Source organism: Rutidosis leptorrhynchoides, chromosome 1 (genome assembly GCF_046630445.1).
Source record: "Rutidosis leptorrhynchoides isolate AG116_Rl617_1_P2 chromosome 1, CSIRO_AGI_Rlap_v1, whole genome shotgun sequence".
Lineage (NCBI taxonomy): Eukaryota > Viridiplantae > Streptophyta > Magnoliopsida > Asterales > Asteraceae > Rutidosis > Rutidosis leptorrhynchoides.
The window spans coordinates 468,509,266-468,525,725 of NC_092333.1; the positions used below are offsets into that span (position 1 = coordinate 468,509,266).

General features: G+C 31.1%; 1 protein-coding gene across 1 annotated transcript; it reads left to right on the top strand.

Moving 5' to 3' along the window:
* Positions 1-10,015: 10,015 nt before the first annotated feature.
* On the top strand, positions 10,016-11,612 carry LOC139904625 (uncharacterized). Its single transcript, XM_071886558.1, has 2 exons — positions 10,016-10,877; positions 11,110-11,612. The coding sequence occupies exons 1-2, from the start codon at positions 10,016-10,018 to the stop codon at positions 11,610-11,612; spliced, it is 1,365 nt and encodes a 454-aa protein (XP_071742659.1).
* Positions 11,613-16,460: the final 4,848 nt, after the last annotated feature.

A 16,460-nucleotide genomic window follows, 5' to 3' on the forward strand; every position in this document is an offset into this window, starting at 1 on the left:
CATTATAAATATCTCCGATATTCCCGAAGATATTTTCCCAACTATTCTTATCTGAAATCATTTATCTCTCCGAAATATCTGTGTTACAACATAAAAGAAACTGTGTTAGTTTCTAAATTCTGAAAAGAAAAAAAATTCGAATTTAAAATATGAATGTTTTTGAAGTAATGTTGGGAAATGAAGCATGAGTTAGTATAATATAATGACACTTAATCAACGTGATTATATTACAGTAATTCATGCCAAGTTTCTAATGGAATGTGATGATTCACAGAACATACCGTCATCATGTGCCATTTACACGACTATTACATTCTACCCAATCTCTAAACATATTAAGAACATATCTCATTGATAGATCTATCTTTTCGGATATTCTGGTAATTTACCAAATCAAGATCGTGCCATTATAATTTCTTTCTTAGAACATTAACTATGTTCATTTCAAATTCCATACCTACGAATTTCGGACCATTATTCGCTTGACTCGCGGACGGGAAGAGAAAACGAAAGCATGAAGCTCCGAAATATAATGGAGAATATAAAACCCGATAACAACTCTGAAACTACAAATCGTGTATATCAATGTGTATAGCAATATAAAGACACGGGAGAATGAAAAACACTATAACTCCAAGGTAATGGTAGAAGAAAGTAACTTCCTCCGGTGGTAGATGAAAAAGAAGAATGACAGATATGAAAGTTAGAAGTATATCAAGAATCAAAATGGGAAGGAGCATATTAACGAATACTTTAAAGTATGAAACAAGGGAAAAAGAATGGAAGGTGTGAGTTGTAAGGAAACGAATGGGGTAGATTTATAATGAAACATTCGACAGAGCAATCGAAACAGATTATTGCATTTAATCAAAGAAGATCCTGATTTCCTTAATCGCCGAAGAACCAAATCTTATTACGAAGATTTCTTTAAATCCCATGAATTCTGGAAATCAATCATAACTACGTCATCGGTTAAAACGAATATACATTTACTCATTTCACTCTCTTGCTATAGCTTCACTTATACTCTTCGCATAATAAAATTGTTTTATCTATATTACTCAATGATGATAAAACTCTATTTATCCACTCATATTCGTCATGAAAACATTTTTATAGTTAGCCATGACGACCTCGATCAAATTTCGAGACGAAATTTCTTTAACGGGTAGGTACTGTGATGACCCAGAAATTTCCGATCAAATTTAAACTTAAATCTTTATATGTTTCCGACACGATAAGCAAAATCTGTAATGTTGAGTCTCGAAAGTTTTGAAATCTATATTTATGTAATCAATTACCCTTTGACTATGCTCAATGATTCACGAACATTTATGTGTATACTGATATGTATATATAATATATACTTATTAATTGAAAACGTTAACAAAGTATTAGATATATAAAAGTATTTGATTCAATATGTTTATCGATGGAATTAGAAGATAATATCAAATGATTGATTTACCAGATACATTGAATTATGATTATGAGTCTCTATTACAAGACCCACATTGATTTGAGAAATCGTTTCTTTTTATCGGTATTCGGAAAAATTAGTAAAGTAATCTACCATTGAGAACAAATGTGCCGATTAACTGTAACTAGACAAAAGTTAGTGGAGATTTCTGTTTGATTTCCAATACATGCTTTACGACAATTAATTCGTGACTTTTAACAATATAACTATTCAACTTTCATATTATTTAATGTAAAGGTGAAATTATGAAAGGTAGAAAACTCAGAAGATGAATATCGACAAGTTAAGTAAACCGACGTTTTATATTAAAATAATTTCATGCACTTAAATATCCATTGTACCTTTCCGGACGATTCACGAACAATTGTGTGTAAGTAAAAAATATATATATATGTATATATGTATATAAATAAATATAAAAAAAGTACATATAATGATTTGAAATAATAAAATATAATTTAAACATTAGAATTAAATATGTAAATAAAAAATGAAATAATTATGTTATAATTTAAGATGAATCTATATATAAATAGATATGATTCTATGTGTAATTAAATGTATATTGTAATATATATAGTGTATAAATATTCAATTATATATTATATAATTAGTAAACATTACATAAATAATAAATCGTAACATTTATATATTAGAAGTAATTACAAGTTAAAATATAGTTGTTATATTTACTTTTATTATTACCATTAATATTAATATCAATGTTAGTATTATTAATAACAATATATATAATATATAGATATGAACTTTGAGATGTAAATTGTTATATTGTTAATATTATTAATATTGTTACTATCATTAATAATATCAATATTATTATTAGTATCACAAATAATATTATTATTATCATTATCATTATTTTTACTACTACTATTATTATTATTCTTATTATTATTATCACTAATGTTATTATTATTATTATTAAAATCATTATTAACATTAATAATAATAAATATCATTATTTTTATTATTTATATTATTATTATTATTAAGTATCATTAATATTGATATCACTCTTATTACTAGTGTTATTCTCATTATTAATATATTTATTATTTCTATTATAATTATCATTAGTATTTTTATTATTATTACCTATATTATTATTATTAAATATATTTATATTTATCTGATATATTATATATGTAAAACGTATATAACCTGCTTGAATTCAACATCAAATGGAAACAAATTACTGGACATTAAAGTCCTTAATTGGTACGATTCAGTTCCTAGTCGCTATCTGCTTTTCATTTTTTATGTTTTTTTTCCTAAATTGATTATAACTGTCGACCAGAGCAGCCTACAAATTAAAGGATCGAGCACTCTTTGATTCTATTACAATCATTCCAACATCAACAAATATCAATCACACCATATAATCCTGCTACTGTCAATTTAAAAAAAAAAACAGATGGAATAAACCATTATCCCTGTTCGTGTCAAATTTTTCCGAAAGATCGAATTCGTTTTAATTTTTAAAATCTATAATTGCAGTTTTGTTAGGAATCATGTAAGTAAACTATCTACAAAATATTATCTTCCAATTATTCCTATTTAATCTGAATTTTCGAGTCAAAGTTCTAAAGTAAAAAGTCAACAGAATTGTTCTTCAAGAAATTCGAATTCGTATGAATGTTTTAAGTTCAATTAACGATTTCAAAAGTTTCTAGGATTGATTTTAAAAGTAATTCGTGTTATAATCTTCATCTGAAACGTTCTTATAATTGAAATCATTATTTTTTTTATAAAAACCGCGACAGCAGCATCTACTGTATTTTTTTATATATATATTTTTTTTCTTTCAAATCTATTTAATCACATATAATTGTTTATATGTTGGTCATTAAATCCTAAATTCGATTTAGAAATTGTTTGTAAGATTAAAAGGGTTTTTAGTCGATTGGATTTAGAAAAAGAAGGAAGAAGATGAAGTCAGGAAATATTCGGGTTAAATTTAAACTGATATAGAATTAAATTAAGAAATCAAACATGGTCCGATGGTTAGGGAGTGTTGTGTGTGCGCGAGAGGTCTCGGGTTCGAGCCCGGCTTGGGGCATTCTTTTTAATAACGGGCTTATTTAAAGGTAGTTTGATTTTTATTATCATTATTATGTTATTATTATTAATTATTATTATTGCTAATATTATTACCCTTATTATTATTATGATTCTTATTGTTATTAATGTAGTTATTGTTAGTATCACAATTCTTATTATCACTACAATCATATGTAGATTTATAAGTATTAGAACATTATTATCATGGATATTAAGATTATCATTTTATTTAAAATTAACATTTTTATTCTTATTATTATTACTTTATTAATGTATTTATTATTATCACTATCATTATTACTACAACTATAGTGACAAATGTTTTATCCAAAATTATTATTTTCGACATCATTATTAAATCTGATTATTTATTATCATTATTTGATATTATCATTAATTTAACAACTAAATGATATTTATATAAAAATATATTTTAATACACATAACTTAATTATATTACTAGTTTTTAGTTATTAAAAATATATATAATGAATATAAATAATGAAACATATAAGTTATGAATATGATTATCATTATTAGTATTATTAAAAATTATTATCATTTTCGTAAATATTAGTATTAATATGTTTTTATAAATAATAGAAGTGTTAATATTGACATAAGTAAGAATATTATCACGAGTATTATTATTATGTAATTAATAAAATCACTATCATAACTATCATTAACAGTAAAATTAATATTTTTATGATATCATTATTATTATCATTAATAGAATTATTAACCTTATTACCTTTACTTGTAATATTGAGTATTATAATTAATATCATTTTTACCATTATTAATATTATATTAGTGTTATTACAATTACTATATTTTAACAAACAAACTATATATATTTAATACATATAACATAACAAAAATAATATTTTCATATACAAAATGAATATATGAAACATATATATATATATATTATTAAGATAAAAATGATATAATTAATAAAGTAAATATATATATAAATCTATTCGATTACGATTATGTGTATTAATAAATATCCAAATGATATAGGTTCGTGAATCCGAAGCCAACCCTATACTTGTTCAATGTCGTCATATGTATTTTTTCTACAAAATACATTAGGTGAGTTTCATTTGCCTTTTTACCCTTTACATTTTTGGGCTGAGAATACATGCGCAACTTTTATGAATATTTTACCAAATACACATAAGTAATTAAACTAATGAACATTATATGGGTGAATGATCGAAGCCGGATATGCCTCTTTTAACTTGGTAGCCTAAGAATTAGTAAACCGATTTACTAATTGACGCGAATCCTAAAGATAGATCTATGGGCCCGACGAACCCCATTCAAAGTACCGGATGCTTTAGTACTTCTTTTTGTTTTATATCATGTCCGATGGATTTCCCGGAATGATAGGGGATATTCTAGATGCGTTCTGTTAATGTCGGTTACCAGGTGTTCACCCTATAATTGAACCGTTAAAGCATGCATGCTGATTATGAGAAATGGAAAAATATGAAATCTTGTGGTCTATTAAAATGATGGAAATGAATGATTATGATAAACTAATGAATTCACCATCCTTTTGGTTGACACTTTAAAGCATGTTTATTCTCAGGTTTGAAAGAAATCTTCCGCTGTGCATTAGCTCATTTTAAAGATATTACTTGGAGTCATTCATGACATATTTCAAAAGACGTTGCATTCGAGTCGTTGAAGTTCATTAGAGATTATTATTAAGTAAATGACAGATTAGGTCATTTATAATTTGAATATTATGAAATAGTATGCATACCTGTCAACTTTCGATGAAATGAAAGTTTGTCTTTTAAAAACGAATGCAATGTTTGTAAAATGTATCATATAGAGGTCAAGTACCTCGCGATGTAACTAAATGTTATGTAACCGTCCATATGGATTTAGTCGGGGCATTTCATATTAAGTGTTTGCTTTACACAAGGATATTTATTTAAAAAAATAAAAAATTTAATAATTTTTGTAAATAATACAACAAATATATATAATTCAAAAGAATATTCTAGAATCCATTTCTCCACATATGTTGAGTCAAATCTTTTCTAAAAGTGTTAAATATTCGATTTTTCTTTTTTATTTAATTTTAAAATCAAACTAAAAACTTATGTCAAACATGTTTTCTTTTCAAATAGAAAAAAAAAATTATAAATATACTTTCGATATTGAGCTTTTTTTATAAAAGTATTTGAAAGATGTTTGAGGAAGTAACCATATCATCATTTAACTGCACACGTGTTCCCATACCACGTCGCATCATTAACCCCAAAAAATAACTTTCAAGGCTTACTTTTCACGCGGCTAAAATATCATCATTCTGATATTACTTTCTGCTTGCTACAGAAGGTCAAGGTCTCAAGTACACACCATTCAAAAAAACTTCAACTTTATTTTCCAGATTTTATATCTTTTAAAAAATAATGAAAAAAATTAAAATGAATAAGATCCACAATATTGTCGATCTTCTTCCTGATGATTTGCTTGGTGAAATCTTATCAAGAGTCGGACAAAATTCATCGACTAACTTGGGTGTTGCTCGATTGGTTTGCAAAGCCTTTTATAAGCAAGCCCACATCTATTGGTTTATCAAAGGCTTTCCTTTGATCGTTTACCTGTAGGGTCTTGGGGTATCCCTCAAATCATTTATATTTACCATCGTTGTTTGGTAAATAAAAACCCTAATGCGATTTTTCACAGGGGTTTGTTATTTTATTTTGATGGAAAATTCAGCCAAGATGGGCTCCGTTATTTAAAACAAGCATCAAACTGCCAATTAGTAGAGGCTTTTTATGTTTATGGTTTGGTTATGTTTGCTTCTTATGATGTAAATAAAAAGGAAATCGGTTTAAAAATTCTTAATCAGACATTCCCACTGATACCGGATTCTATGGTTGCTGTGAGAATAAATGTTTATGACCTCATACATCAAACCTGGAGAATGAACCGCCATCCTTTTGCTAACGTGGAAACAAGGTGCCCTATATCCAGCCACAATGGTTATTTACCAACAAGAATTGGGTTTGAACTAAAGAAACCAGAATGCATGTCGTGCTTTTGGGCTTATGAGTTGAAGCTTTTTGTAAATCAATATGGTTTTAATTAGATTTGTGTTTTTTCCCCCTAAAATTACATTTATGTTAGTATTATGGGAAAAAAAATTTGTAACAACTCTGCAAATTACTCCTATAATATTAATATAAATGCCTCTTTATATTATGATATCAGTCTTGGCACATTTCTTCTTCTTAATTTTTTGTCTTTTCAATTACTGTATTACTAACAGCACTATAGTTACTAACCAATTCAGTTAAGTAATGTATAATAAACTACTAAACACTAATAAAAATAGTTGTCACTTTATTAGAAATTGTGATTACTTCAAACCAAATATACCATATTCTAATCCCTACACATTATGGATGTTACTTCCTTTTACCAATAAAGTCAAGTACAACACAAAACATTTCTTTATCCGTGGGTATTTAGTCAATAACCATAATCTCATTTTCAAATTCGAATTTTGAAATTCTGCATCATAACAAACATAATCCTTCATTATCTTTAACAACCTAAATTAACAGATAATTTTGGTCAAATTGTATTATCATGAATAATAACTTTAGAAGATCTTCACGTTTAAATAAATCAAATAAAAATGAGGCAAATCTTTCGGAACCAGTTACAAATAAACGAAAACAACCTACAAGGATGAAGGATTCCTTTGATGTTAATGCATCAAATCCAGGTACTACTTACTCTTTTTATTAATCTGAATTTTATAGAAAGTTACTTTTGACATATATTTTGAAATTTAGTATTCAGCCATATTCACTATACATCAAATTTAAATACTAATACATGTCTATTATTTTTATAAATTTCTTTCAACGGCAAAGAGAATCGTTGGTAACATTATGATGAAACACAAAAAACAAAGTACAACAGCAGCAATTGGACAACTATCCTCGCCATCGTGTTCAATTCTAACAGGTGTTTCATGTTATTACAACAAAAGTTTTGTAATCTATGGTGTATCTATGAAAATAATATTTATTCTGAATTTCAAAATTCAAATGTTATACATTGGTTATTCAGATATAACCAACACAACTCGATCAAAAGTGGTGACTTCATCTACAACCCAATGTACATCAAGTATGATGAAAGAAAACATTTTTCAACATACGACAAATACAACGGGTGAATGCTCATATAACATTGCAACTCCGGTACAGTTAACACCATCTCTTAAAATATCAAAGGAATCACTTAATAATTCAGACAAATGTTACTCTTCATCATACAGTGTATCCAAAGGTAATTATTTATGACATATATATTATTCAAACCCGTTTTATCTTTTAAAATCTACATACTTACTTTTTTAATTCGGCATTTTTACAAGTACGGTCAAAGCGGAATCAAAACAACAAGTACTGGAAGGAAAATATTACACCGATACCTTTTGACCTTGATCAAGCAAACACTGATGATCTTCAAAATAAATCATTCAAAGGAACTTCAAAGGGTTGTTCTTATAACTTTTTTACTTTGTTAAGCTATGTTGTATTTTATAAATTAAACCAATAAATTGTTATTTTGGCAGACTATGTTGATTACGATAATCTAACTTATATATGTTCCGCTTGTGGTGCTAAATTATGGCATAAAGAGACGAAAGTGGGAAAAAAATACGGTTTCTCACAGGCATTCTCACTTTGTTGTTTGAAAGGTAAAATAGCGCTGCCCGAATTCAACAAACCTCCTCCAAAACTAATTTGGGATATATATACTAACAATCATCCAAAGAGTCAACATTTCATTGAGAATGTTTGACAGTACAACATGATTTTTGCATTTACTTCGATGGGTGGCAAGGTGGACGATCGTCTAAACAAAGGTCGTGGCCCTTATACATTTTGTATTCGTGGTCAAAATTGTCACCAATATGGAGGTTTATTACCAACGGATGGTCGAAAACCAAGATTCGGATAGTTATACATATATGATACTGTAAATGAAACAAATAACAGGAAAGATGCAATCAGGTATGATTCGTGAAATTCATATAACTTAACCTCAAATAAACAATGTACTAAATTAATATATGAGAATATTAACATTCATATTTATGATTGGTTGAATTCATAACAGTGGAAAAAATAAAACAAAGCCTTCTTCTTCACGCTATTCACTAGACGAGGATCTCATTCGTCAAATAATGGAAGTTCTCGATGAACATAATCCTCTTGTCAAGATATTTCGGATGGCTCATGACCGGTTTCTAGAAACACCTAATTTGGAAATGAAAATTAAGTTAATTGGTAGACGAACCAAAGATGGACGTAGTTATAATATGCCAACGGTAGAAGAAGTAGCAACACTTATTATAGGTGATATCAATGTTTCTTCGTATGACGAAAGGGATATTATAATAAACAGTCGTATTGAAGGGTTAAAAAGAATTTCTGAGCTTCACACCGAATATTTAGCTCTACAATATCCACTTCTATTTATTTATGCAGAAGATGGGTACAGAACAGACATTCTTCATCGTGATGTCGATAAGCATTCCACAAGAGTGAAAAAGAGGGTTACTATGCGTGAATTCTTTGCATATAAACTTCAAGAACGTGCTGTTCCCACACTTGTGCACTTGGGTCGTAAGTTGTATCAACAATTTGTAGTTGAGGCTTACACTATGATTGAGGCCGAAAGAATCTCATACATCAGGAAAAATCAAAATATTCTAAGAGCAGATACTTTCACAAACTTATTGAATTCAGTGGCGTCAGGTACTTCGGAAAATAGTATGATGGGAAATAGGATAAAACTTCCTTCGTCATTCACAGGGAGTGCTAGATATATGATTGAGAATTATCGTGATGCTATGGCACTTTGTCGTGTATTTGGCTATCCGGACTTATTTTTAACTTTCACATGTAATCCAAAGTGGCCAAAAATCACAAGAGAATTGGACGGGACCAGTTTTAAACTAGAATACAAACCATCTTTTTGCGCAAGGCTGTTTAAAATGAAGCTCGATCAATTGATGAAAGATATCAGGGAAAAAATTTATTTGGTACTGTTAAAGCAGGTTTGTCTATTACTTTTTAATTAGTTATTGTATATAATCTTCTGTTAAAATATTTAATTTTATGTAATGAGTACATAATAATTGAATAATCATTAATATACAACAAAATTTCAGATTATTTAATAATATAGAACATCCTTATAAATAATTTGTTTCTTTATTTTACAGAAGTCTATACCGTTGAATTTCAGAAACGTGGTTTGCCTCATGCCCATATCTGCTTATTCCTTGATGAAAGAAACAAAATGCCTCAACCAGAAGATGTAGATCAGTATATATGTGCTGAAATACCGGATGAAATCGAAGAACCATAACCTTATTAACTCGTGTCAGATTTAATGATTCACGGTCCTTGCGGTGAAAAGAATCCATCGTGCCAGTACACTGATTCAGACAGAAAATGTACAAAATGGTTTCCAAAACCTTTCTCAGATGTAACAAAAACTAATGAAGACGGTTATCCAATTTACCGAAGAAGGGATGATGGAAGAACGGTAACAAAACAAGGTCATGAATTGGACAACAGAAGTGTTGTAGCTTATAATCCTTACCTCCTTAAAAGGTACCAATCTCATCTCAATGTTGAGTGGTGTAACCAAGTTGCTTCAATTAGTTATTTGTTCAAATATATCAACAAATGTAATGATAGGATTACAGCGCAGCTCTGTAATGCACAAACTGATGAAATTCAAGAATACTATGATTGTCGATATGTTTCATCGTGTGAATCCGTTTGGAGGATTATGAAGTTCGATATATATCATCATTACCCCAGCATTATAAGACTACCGTTCCATTTAGAGGGACAACAACAAATCATTTTTGATGAAGAGGAATTAATTGATGAGGTTTTAGAAAAGCCATCAGTCATTACGTCAATGTTCATCGAATGGATGAATTGTAACGCTTCTAACCAAGAAGCACACGAATTGACTTATGTTGAATTCCCGACAAAGTTCATTTGGAACAAAGATAATCGAAGTTGGATTAGGAGTAAAAGAAACACCGGTGCAATTGGTCGTATTCATCATGTGGCACCAGCGTCTGTTGATCTTTTTTTTCTTAGAATACTTCTAAACAAGGTTAAATGTCCAACTTCCTATGAAGATATCCGCACGGTAAATGGTCAGGTATTTAATAGCTACAGAGATGCCTGCTACGATTTAGGTTTATTGGATGATGATAAGGAGTATATAGAAGGTATATAAGAGGCATTTTTTGGGAAGGGTGGTCATTTCGTCAGAAAATTATTTGCACAGTTACTATTTTATCTAACACTATGAGTCGATCGGAAGTTGTATTTGAGAAAACATTTTGATTTTTGTCAGTGGATATCGTTCATCTGCACAGAACAAGTAAGGATATTTAAATTATATTATACTTCAAATGTCATATTGTTGTATATTATTAAATTAAATTTAATTGATTGCAGGGACACAAATTGAGATTGAACTACTAAAAGACTTGACTTTACAAGAGATTGACAAACTACTTCAACGCAATAGTAGTTCATTGAGAAGTTTTAGTTCAATACCATGCCCATCGAATCATACAAGAAATATTTTAGAAAACCATCTTATTATAGATGAGCTCTCCTACGACAAAAGTGCACTTACAAATGAACATTCAGATTTCATTACAAAGTTAACATCCGAACAAAAGGAGGCATACAATCAGATAATAAAATCGGTTGATCACGGCAAAGGAGGTGTGTTCTTTTTGTATGGTTATGGTGGTACTGGAAAAACCTTCCTTTGGAAAACACTCTCAGTTGCATTGCACCGAAAAGGAGAAATTGTTTTAAATGTTGCGTCAATTGGGATAGCAGCTTTGCTATTAGCGGGAAGTCGAATGGCACATTCATGTTTTAACATACCACTTCATCCTACGAATGAGTCGATTTTGTTCTATTTCTCCAAGCAACAAATTGGGTGAGCTTATTCAGAGAACAAAACTGTTTATTTAGGATGAGGCCCCGATGGTTAACAAGATGTGCGTTGAAGCACTGGATCGTTCTATGCGTGATATATGTCGTCAATCCAATCCTGACAGTATGGATACTCTCTTTGGGGGTAAAACAGTTGTGTTTGGTGGTGACAGACAAATATTACCTATTATTCAAAAAGGTAAAAGAGAAGATATAGTAGGTGCATCTCTAAATTCTTCCTATTTGTGGGATTATGTTACTGTTTTAAAACTTACAGTTAACATGAGATTATGTGGTATTGAAACTGATGCCAATACTAGAAGTTTTGCTCAATGGATACTTGACATAGGCAACGGTGATGTCGGTGAATCTGAAAACGGAGTTTTTGATATTGAAATTCCACAAAATCTTTTGATAAGAGATCTTGATGATCCAATTGGTTCTATCATCTCAAATATTTATCCAGATTATCTTTTTAATCTTGGCAACCCTGAATATTATCAGCAACGTGCAATTCTTGCTCCAACTCATGAAGTAGTTAACATCATTAATGATAGAATAATGATGTGTTTGGACGGAGAAGAAAGGTCTTATTTGAGCTCATACAGTATCTGTGCGTCACAGAGAGACGCTGACTTTAATAGTGAACTATACACTAACGATTTCCTGAATAGCATTGAAGTTGGTGTACCAGTTATGTTACTTCGAAATATAGATCAGGCAAGAGGTTTGTGTAACAGTACACGTTTACGAATTGTGCACTTAGGAGAAAAAATCATCAAAGAAAAAATTTTAACAGGTTCAAACGTGGGGAAGATTACAGCATTATCACATATGCTTATCGTACCGACGGACAAGAGAATACCTTTCAGATTCCAAAGAAGACAATATCTATTGTCTGTTTGCTTTGCAATGACAATAAATAAAAGTCAAGGACAAACACTATCGCGTGTCAGTTTATTTCTTTCAAAACCTGTGTTTAGTCATGGACAACTATACGTTGCACTATCTCGGGTTACTAATCGGGAAGGAATCAAGATATTAATCTTAGACAAGGAGAACAGAATTTCCAACACAATAAAAAATGTGATATACAAAGAAGTCTTGCAAAACTTATAGACTTAATTGAAGAAATGTTTTCAAAAAATTTCATTCCTATTATATCTTTGAACTATTATGTACGTATAATGTTTTTTTAGAAATATTTGAATTATGTTACATTCTTATGTTCTCACGAAAGTTAAAATGAGAACGTTCTCATACACACAAGGTATCGCCAGGACCAGGTTCTTATTAATGATATTCTGGGAAGTTTATCTCCTACAATTCAAACCCACATAACATCAGTCTCGACCTCCAAAGAGGCTTGGGATCGCTTGTCAGTTCTCTATGCCAATAAATCACGCACCAGAATACTCTCACTAAAACAACGTCTTATTGAAAATCCCTCTGGGGACAAAACTGTACCCACTTATATGCAGGAAATGAGAAGTATTGAAGATGAACTTGCTCTCAAAGATTCCCCGGTTGATGAAGAAGATGTCATACAACATATTCTCCATCGTCTACGCAATGAATACAAAGAAATATGTGCTGCAGTTCGCACCAGGGAAAAAAGTATTACTTTTGATGAACTGTATGACATGCTTGTTGATGTAGAAACTCAACAAAAGAAAATAGAAAAAATTGAAGCTCCCGTTATACCCACTGCAAACTACACACAAAGGGGCCAACATTTTAATCGATACAACTACAACTCGAGTCAACCTTCCAATGGTTCACGATCATCGTAGCAGCCTGATCCTACCACTCGTTCAGTCACTAAACAATCGTGGCAACCAAAAACTACAATCACTTCTCCTGCATACAATAAGGATGCCAAGTGCAACTACTATTCACGTGATGGACATTATACAAAAGATTACAGAACTTTGGCACGCTTTCTTCCTGAAAATGAAGTTTCACCCAACATCAACTTTACTGCAACAAACTTTGCCACATCACCCAATTGGATATTTGACACGGGTGCTTCCCATCATGTCACTTCTGATACAAATCATTCTCAACTCATACTCCGACTATGGAGGACCGGAAGAAATCATCTTAGGCGATGGTATAGGTCTAAAAATTACTCACCTTGATCACTCATCGTTACTTTCCAATAAACATTCTTTCTCCTTAAAAAACATGTTGTGTGTACTTTCTTGTCGTCGTAATCTTATATCAGTTTCTCAATTTGCCAAATCTAACAATGTTTCTATTGAATTTTTTCCTTCTTATTTCACTGTGAAGAACTTGAAAACACAAGCAGTGCTACTTCAAGGGGGAAATTACAATGATCTGTATGTTTTTCAGTCCACGAGCTAAAACAACTCAACTCCATCTCCATCAATAAAGCCGGCACTTGGCATCATAGGCTTGGTCATCCATTATTGAATGTTTTCAAATTAGTTATCAGTTCATCTAACTTACAATGTAATTCTAGTTCTTTGAATCACTGTAATTCCCTTCTTTGTAATAAAAGTAAAAAATTATTCTTTGGTGAATCATCTTTGTCAACTACCAAACCATTACAAATCATATTCTCTGATGTATGGGGATCTACACATCTATCTCATGATAAACTCAAATACTATGTGTCATTTATTGATCATTACTCTAAGTACATCTGGCTTTATCCCATGAAACAAAAAAGTGATGTTGCTACACTTTTTCCACAGTTTAAAACTATGGTCGAAACATACTTTCAACTTCCTCTCATTACTCTATATTCAGATAATGGTATCTCCCACCTCACCACACCACCACATACTCCGGAACATAATGTCATGGCTCAACGTCGTCATTGAAACCTAATCTCTACCACTCTTGCCTTGCTATAACACGCAGGCCTACCAGTCAATTTTTGGTCCTATGCAGCTACAACTGTTGCTTACCTAATCAAAAGGTTACCAACTCCCACTCTTCAAAATCGCAGTCCTCTTGAAGTACTATTCAACAGGAAACCTAACTACAATCGCCTAAAAGTATTTGGTTGTTTGTGCTATCCATGGTTAAGACCATACAATACAACCAAACTACAACCCCCTTCTATCTCGTGCATCTTCATTGGTTACTCTCTCACCCAATCCGCATAGAAGTGCTATGATCCCGCCTCTCACAAAATCTATATTTCTCGACATGTCCGATTCATTGAAAATGTTTTCCCACTAATCTAATGTAGATTATACTACATTTCCTCAGCTCACCTCAACTGAGACTATCACCACCATAGATGAAGATCAACCCTTTACACCCACTGCTCCTCCTTCTTCCACTCCAAATATCATTATTCCTACTACTACTCCATGCTCTACAGATCAAACTTATCAAATCCCACCTTCAACGCCCACTACGAACACCACAACGACACCTACCTCTACACTTCTGCCACCCTCTGAACCTACTGCTCCGCCCACACCCTCGACACACACCAATGATACCACTGCTACTCTCACCACCTCATCTCGCACATCTCGTCCACGCACTAAAAATCCTAAATACGGTGGTCCATCATACATTAACCACACCACAACCTATCCTTTGTCACGCGAGATTGAGCCCACATGCTACACCCAAGCTCTTAAACAACTAAAGTGGCATGCTGTAATGTCTGAGGAATTTAATGCCTTAATATCAAACCATGCGTGGGATCTAGTGCCAAACACAAATCAAAACCCAGTAGGGAACAAATGGGTCTTTCGGGTCAAACGCCTACCTGATGGCACGATCCAAAAGTTCAAAGCCCGTCTCGTAGCAAAAGGTTTCCACCAACACCCGGGCATTGACTACTCTGACACATTCAGTCCCGTAACAAAACCTGTTACCATTCGTGTTATTCTTTGTCTAGCTATGGCCAAAAATTGGAAAATTCACCAATTGGAAATCAATAATGCCTTCCTCAACGGTACACTCCAAGAAGATGTCTATATGATCCAACCACCTAGATATGTCAGCTCAGATATGCCTAATCACATCTGCAACCTTAGAAAAGTGATATACGGACTGAAACAGGCCCCGAGAGCCTGGTATACCGAGCTGAAAACTCATCTGCTCTCGCTTGGGTTCACTAATTTTATTGCGGATGCCTCACTATTCATTTCCAATACCACGGGTGTCTCAGTTTATCTATTAGTCTACGTTGATGATATTCTCATTACCGGGAACAATATGCAGGTCATTGACAAACTAGTTCATCAGCTCAACGCGAAATATGTAGTGACCCGAACTTTTCCATGTTTATATATATTAAATGAAATTGATATTTACATGATTAAGTGTTTCCAACATGTTAAGCAATCAAACTTGTTAAGACTTGATTAATTGAAATAGGTTTCATATAGACAATTGACCACCCAAGTTGACCGGTGATTCACGAATGTTAGAACTTGTAAAAACTATATGATGACATATATATGGATATATATATATATATATATATATATATATATATATATATATATATATATATATATATATATATATATATATATATATATATATATATATAGTTAACATGATATTGTGATAAGTAAACATATCATTAAGTATATTAACAATGAACTACATATGTAAAAACAAGACTACTAACTTAATGATTTTGAAACGAGACATATATGTAACGATTATCGTTGTAACGACATTTAATGTATATATATCATATTAAGATATATTAATACATCATGATATCATGATAATGTAATAATTTAACATCTCATTTGATTTAATAAACAATGGGTTAACAACATTTAACAAGATCGTTAACCTAAAGGTTTCAAAACAACACTTACATGTAACGACTAATGATGACTTAACGA

Bases quoted from the DNA above. Each gene is read 5' to 3' on its own strand.
- LOC139904625 (XM_071886558.1), top strand. From the start codon at position 10,016: ATGATTCACGGTCCTTGCGGTGAAAAGAATCCATCGTGCCAGTACACT. The intron at 10,878-11,109 runs GTATATAAGAGG...AATTGATTGCAG, and splicing joins TGATAAGGAGTATATAGAAG to GGACACAAATTGAGATTGAA.